Source organism: Urtica dioica, chromosome 8 (assembly GCF_054948205.1).
Source record: "Urtica dioica subsp. dioica isolate 48M chromosome 8, U.dioica_male_clone48M_v1_H2, whole genome shotgun sequence".
NCBI lineage: Eukaryota > Viridiplantae > Streptophyta > Magnoliopsida > Rosales > Urticaceae > Urtica > Urtica dioica.
In genome coordinates, this window is record NC_142763.1 from 7,402,898 (window position 1) to 7,408,531 (window position 5,634).

The 5,634-nt window shown below is 35.1% G+C and overlaps 1 protein-coding gene and 1 long non-coding RNA gene across 2 annotated transcripts; both read right to left on the reverse strand.

The window, feature by feature from the left end:
* Positions 1–537: 537 nt before the first annotated feature.
* On the reverse strand, positions 538–2,198 carry LOC149387737 (serine/threonine-protein kinase ATM-like). The gene is made up of 5 exons (XM_089624343.1): positions 2,010–2,198; positions 1,531–1,597; positions 1,377–1,451; positions 915–1,037; positions 538–726 (listed from the first exon to the last, which is right to left on the reverse strand). Exons 1-5 carry the CDS (start codon positions 2,078–2,080, stop codon positions 673–675), a joined length of 390 nt encoding a protein of 129 aa, XP_089480469.1. The 5' UTR covers positions 2,081–2,198; the 3' UTR covers positions 538–672.
* A 734-nt stretch (positions 2,199–2,932) lies between these two features.
* LOC149387738 (uncharacterized) lies at positions 2,933–5,311 on the reverse strand. The gene is made up of 3 exons (XR_016300937.1): positions 5,158–5,311; positions 4,840–5,000; positions 2,933–3,439 (listed from the first exon to the last, which is right to left on the reverse strand). It is a non-coding gene; the product is annotated as an uncharacterized LOC149387738 (long non-coding RNA).
* Positions 5,312–5,634: the final 323 nt, after the last annotated feature.

A 5,634-nucleotide genomic window follows, 5' to 3' on the forward strand; every position in this document is an offset into this window, starting at 1 on the left:
TAAATAAGATTTACTATTGTTCTTGTTACGGTAAATAAGATTTACTTTTGTTCTTGTTACGGTAAATAAGATTTACTATTGTTCTTGTTACGGTAAATAAGATTTACTATTGTTCTTGTTACGGTAAATAAGATTTACCATTGTTCTTGTTACGGTAAATAAGATTTATTGTTTTCTTGTTACGGTAAATAAGATTTACTATTATTCTTGTTACGACAAATAGATTTACTGTAGTTTTTGTTATTGTTAATTAGATTTACTAAATTTTTTGTTATGGATGATATTATTTACTATGATAGTTAATAATGTTAACCTAAGGGTATTATTGGAATATTGGAATGTTGTCATGATAAATTGGCTACTTTCTTAAATATGTTAATAGTTGGGCTATAATTTTAAAGTATGGGTGTTGTTTTGGCTAGTTGTTTAACCAGCCCTAATTAAAATACATTTATAATAAATAAATATCCAAAAAACACCTAATAATTTCCAAAAAAAAAACTCATATTTCAATAAATCAATCATAAATCTCATTTCATTACAAGTATGTCAAACACACAACAAATTCCAAAACTTCCACAACAAATTACAAGTATGGCATTCAAAAGTCAAGACGTTCACAAAATGTACCAAATCATTATGGAATTGGAGACCTCACCTTCTCGGAGCTCGTTATTTATCAGAGATTTCACAGCGACGCTGCCGGTGAGACATGAGGAGGCCAACCTAAAGGCGGGAGATGGCAGACACAACCATCAAATCAATAATAAATCTCATTTACATAAATATCATTGTAGCATTGCATCACTTGCCTTAACACAAAATTTGAAAATGAGGAATCAAGTCATCAGATCAATAATCAGAACAATTTATGTGTTATATCATAGAAAGAGACTTGCTGAAAACTGCAATACCTTATCCAGAGTTGGAACTACAGGTCCTGAAATCACCTTTTGCTTATTTAAATAGAGCTCCGTTCCGACATATGGAGATGTCCTCCATCGTAAATCCCAAGCAATACCAAGATGATAGAGAATCTACATAAGGTACAGTTCAACATTTAAACAAAAGTTGAAATGTCTTTACACTAATTTTTTACTCTTCCGTAGCTCTCCCAATTTTGAAGTTCCGAAAGTTATGCATACAAGTATTAGAATCGGACAAACTGCAGAGATCTTGTAGCCACCAGGTACAAAGTTTTTTTAGAGCATCATGATAATCTGATATTTGTATCACGATTTACCACTTAAATAGGCAGAACATATTTCATTTATACGAACAGAAACATGCAAATCTAGAACCTAGGACTCGAGAGATCCTTAGATGCGTTTAATTTAGTTCGCCTACTTCACCACATAAGTGAATATACTTAGTACCTGGAGTTTAATAACTGACGAATAGATGTGTTCTGTGCTTTCTTCACTTGCATGGGAAACAGAGTAAACAAGTTCCTGATCAAGCTTACGTGCATAAGCAAACCAGCATAATAAAAAGGAAATTCTTCTGGAGAGAAATAAAGTTGGAAATTACCTGCTTTGATTCTCTGAGTTGTGTATGAAACTCATTGAAATCTCCTTCTTGTTGCGCCCGCAGACAACTAAGTACAACAAGTTGTAGAGAATAAGCAATTTATACATGAATATGTGTTCCGCCGATCGCATTAAATTTACCTCCAAAGTCTCCATATGTTATTTTATTATTTTATAGATACAAAGAGGTTTTATTAATTATAAAGAATAATATACATCAGAAGTAAGTAGATTTTTTGGCCAAAAAGCCAAACTGCACACAAACAAACACGCGGATCCTGCCAACAAGCCTAGAAAAACAACCACCACAATAAACAATCATTTTTACATTATAAAGCCCCTGGTCAAAATTCATAGAAACAGTCTCTCTGTTATTTGTGTTCATATGAATTTAGAGAAGAAAAATAAACATTATAAAAGTATAATAACGAGGCGATAATTTATGAAGAAAAAACAAATTCGCACTCCGATTCCTTTTACCTATGCAAATTTTCATTAAAATGACCACCATTTGTTGAAAGACTGGGCAAGCTATCTCTTGCGTATAGCATTGAAAAATCCCAGTTCCCAGCATGCCAAGCAGCCTCGTACTGCAAATAGTTATAAAAAGAAAAACCATTACAGTAAGGACAGACCTTTGACGACCCAAAATATATGCATATATATATATATATATATATATATATATGTATATATATATGTATCATTTTAAAAACTGCGATACAATAACAAAATGCACTAAGCTAATCTCCACTCAGCTCAGCAAAGGAAAACTGCCAAGCCTCTTAACACATGGAAAAAAAACCATAACGCAGTAATCAGCTCAGTGAAATGTCCCTCGACAACAGACTGCTTCTCCAAAGTTTGGAGCTCTCTGTTAATCGCAGCAGTGTCCTTGCTAACCTTTACATCGAAGTTCCGTTACAAATTACAACAAAAGAAATTCAATGCTATATAAACAAGAGAAAAGAGAGAAATAAATTCGGATCCACTCTCAAATTCGGATCTATGAGAAATAAATTGAAGGGAATAGTGTGTGAATTGTATGACTTATTCGAAAAAAAAAAAATTGTCCCTATAAAAGAGCGAGTAACTCTTTTTTTATCAAATTCTATTCCCATTCCTCGTTTTCCCACAAAATTCTCTAAAATTTTCACAAAAATTTCTTAACGGTCTATATCTTCCTTCAAATTCTAAGTTCTCGTCAAATCCACAATCCAAACGGGGACTAGATAAACAATAATAAATCAAGCTCTTACAGCATCCGGGGGAGCAACAGAAGCCACATGAGGAGGAGGCTGCTGAAGAGGCGCCGCAGCCTGCCAAGGTTGCTGCATCATCTGAGGCATCGCAGGATAACCCGAATTGCTTTACGGGTTCACATACGAACCCTGCGGAGGATACTGAAGGAAAATCAAAGCACGTGAAAAAATCCCAGTCGGAGTCTTAAGTCGGATAACCCGGAGGAATTACCTTGAATGAGTTCGTGCGAAAATCCCAGTCGGAGTCATCACCTCTGTCGCTCCAACTGCTGTCGTTCCAGATCGTGTCGGAGAACAACCCGTACGAGATGAACGACAGAGTTGAAACGAGACCCAACCAGTTCCAAAGCCTTGATCTTTTCCTCTAGGTCTTCCTTTAGATGAGAACACTCATCGCTGCAACGCAAAAGCTAAAGCAGAGCCAAGTGAGAATAGAGATGAAGTCCTCTAGATCTGCCTTCCAAAGCCTTGTTCTATTGAACTTCTCTTGCAGATTGGAAAACACGCATCTTTCTCCACGATCAAAGCCTTTGAAGTGGTGGACTCGGCTACTTCCCCGACGAGTTGCTCGGACAATCGCGATTGAGCTTTGTAACATTGCTGAAGCTCCAGCTCTAGACTCTCCTCTTTCTCTTTCCATCCTGATCCCTTTTCAGAAAATTTTACTAATTTAGTAACATTAAACAAAATCCACGCTAAGGAATTACTGAAAATATCAACATTGATCCAAAACACAATAATAAATTTCTCATTTAGTCAAAGTTTATCAAACACATCGCTGAACCAATATTCGCACATACCAATTCTAATACTAGCTGATCTTGAGAATAAAGATGCATAAATTCCGGTGTTATAATCGCTGAACCAAGGCAACATCAAAATATAAACACGGCCAATTTCAGACTCTAAACTCAATATCACAGTTTCCCAACTCTCTTTAACCCTCAACTCTCTAATTTGTTTCCCATCCTTGTATTTCAAATTGCAAACACATCACATACGTGATATTACTAACCCAGTGATCAAACCAGACCAAGAAGTATGGTATTCAAGGCAAGAATAAAAAATGCTAATTCTTTAATGTGAAAATATAGGCAATAAAGAACAAACAATCTGCTAGCAAACTTGAAACAATATCAAAGTGGAATAAAAGCACTATCAAATCATGCTACTACAAATGTTGGATTCTACAACTCATATTCTACAACGCTTACGGCTAAGTGTTGTAGAAACTGGAGATTCTACAACACTTAAAATAAGCGTTGTAGAAACTGGGTGTTTCTACAACGCTTATGGCTAAGCGTTGTAGAAGCTTGATCACCATATCCAATAAACGATATATATAAAAAAAATAAATAAAAAAAAATAAAAAAAAAAACATGTCAAGCTGACTACACACAAGAAAAAGAAACATTGAATTTTATTCATCTTGAAATCCCATATGAACATACCTAAATTAGAGTCAAATACATATAGATTTTATTAACAGCTCACACACTCAGGTTTTTACCTTATGCTCTTTTTACAATTTTCCTCACTCAAGTTTTTTTTTCTTTCAAAAATCGATCCTCTCTCGATTCAATCTCGACATTCAAGCACAAAATTAAAACAAAATCCTAAGTTCTCATTCCTCACGTTTTTAATAAGAGAAAAGAAGAAGGAAGGTTAAACAAATTAAAATGAGTTTTCATTCCACAAAATAAAACGATTCTCATTCCCAAGCAAAACCAAACAACATTAGATCTCAGTGAATCGTTTTTGCTTCAAGTGGGAAGCAGCACATTCCACCAAAATATTTTTGGTGTGTTCACTGAAAAAATAATGATAAATTAGCAAACTTCATAAGCAGAGGCAAAGGCAAAGCAAACAATAGACTGAAAACAAGTTGACAGTAATTATTGAAAGAAGTAAGGAAATGTGTCCCATGACACCGTCATCTTCTCCCAAGGAATAACAACCACAATCCCAATCCAGATTAAAAAAGCATACTCACACATATCTATACGCTCAACAAGATCTGATAACAAAAAGGAAAAATCGTTTCGTACCTGATTCAACGCTGAAATTGAGGGAGAAGAAAACGTCGTAGGAGCAGAAATCGGCGAATGGTGGCGCAACTTAGAGGCGGCGGCGGATCAACCGGAAGCCTTTCAGATTGCTGCGGCGGCTAGGGTTAGGGTTTTGGGAGAGAGAATTCGCCGCCACATGGCTGTGAAGTGATACGAGCAACCAAAACTAGATTTAGGGAAATTTATGAAGAGGCAACGACAATTCCCAAAACTGGACTTATCTTTTGAGAAATTTGAAGAAGAAGAAGAGGGAAAGACTGATGAGAGAGATATCTGAGATTCAAGAGAGGGATTTACCGGCGAGCATGGTCGGGATGAGAAATTTGTGGTGGTGCTCGCGCGGTGTATCAATTTCTCTTCAGTTCTCTTTTTTCCTTTTTTTCTCTTTGTTTTCGTTCAATTGGATATAATGGAGGGAAATTTTGCCTATATTTCTCTTCAATTGTTTTCGTTCACATGTTTCTATACTTAAGTCAATTTGGCCAAATAAAATAGTGGAGGGAAATTTCCCTCCTTGTAAATATTTTGGTAATTTTTTTATATTTTGAGTATTACCACTCCTTCTTTATATTTGACTGTAGTGAAAATGTACTGAATTTTAGTGGGAAATTTCCCTCCATTCTAAAGTGGTGAAATTTTAGTAGTTTTTAATTTTTTGAGTATTATCACTACTTTTTTATATTGACTGTAGAGAAAAAAAATGTCATTAACTACAACTTTATATTCGACTAGAGTTTAATATAGGCCCAAAAAAAGGTGACAGTAGTCTGTCTT

What these genes read in the sequence shown, in the direction of transcription:
- LOC149387737 (XM_089624343.1), bottom strand. Translation starts at nt 2,080, where the DNA reads ATGCTATACGCAAGAGATAGCTTGCCCAGTCTTTCAACAAATGGTGGT. An exon ending in TTTAATGAAAATTTGCATAG is followed by an intron (nt 1,598 to 2,009) that starts GTAAAAGGAATC and finishes TGTTGTACTTAG; the next exon opens with TTGTCTGCGGGCGCAACAAG. An exon ending in AACTCAGAGAATCAAAGCAG is followed by an intron (nt 1,452 to 1,530) that starts GTAATTTCCAAC and finishes AAGCTTGATCAG; the next exon opens with GAACTTGTTTACTCTGTTTC.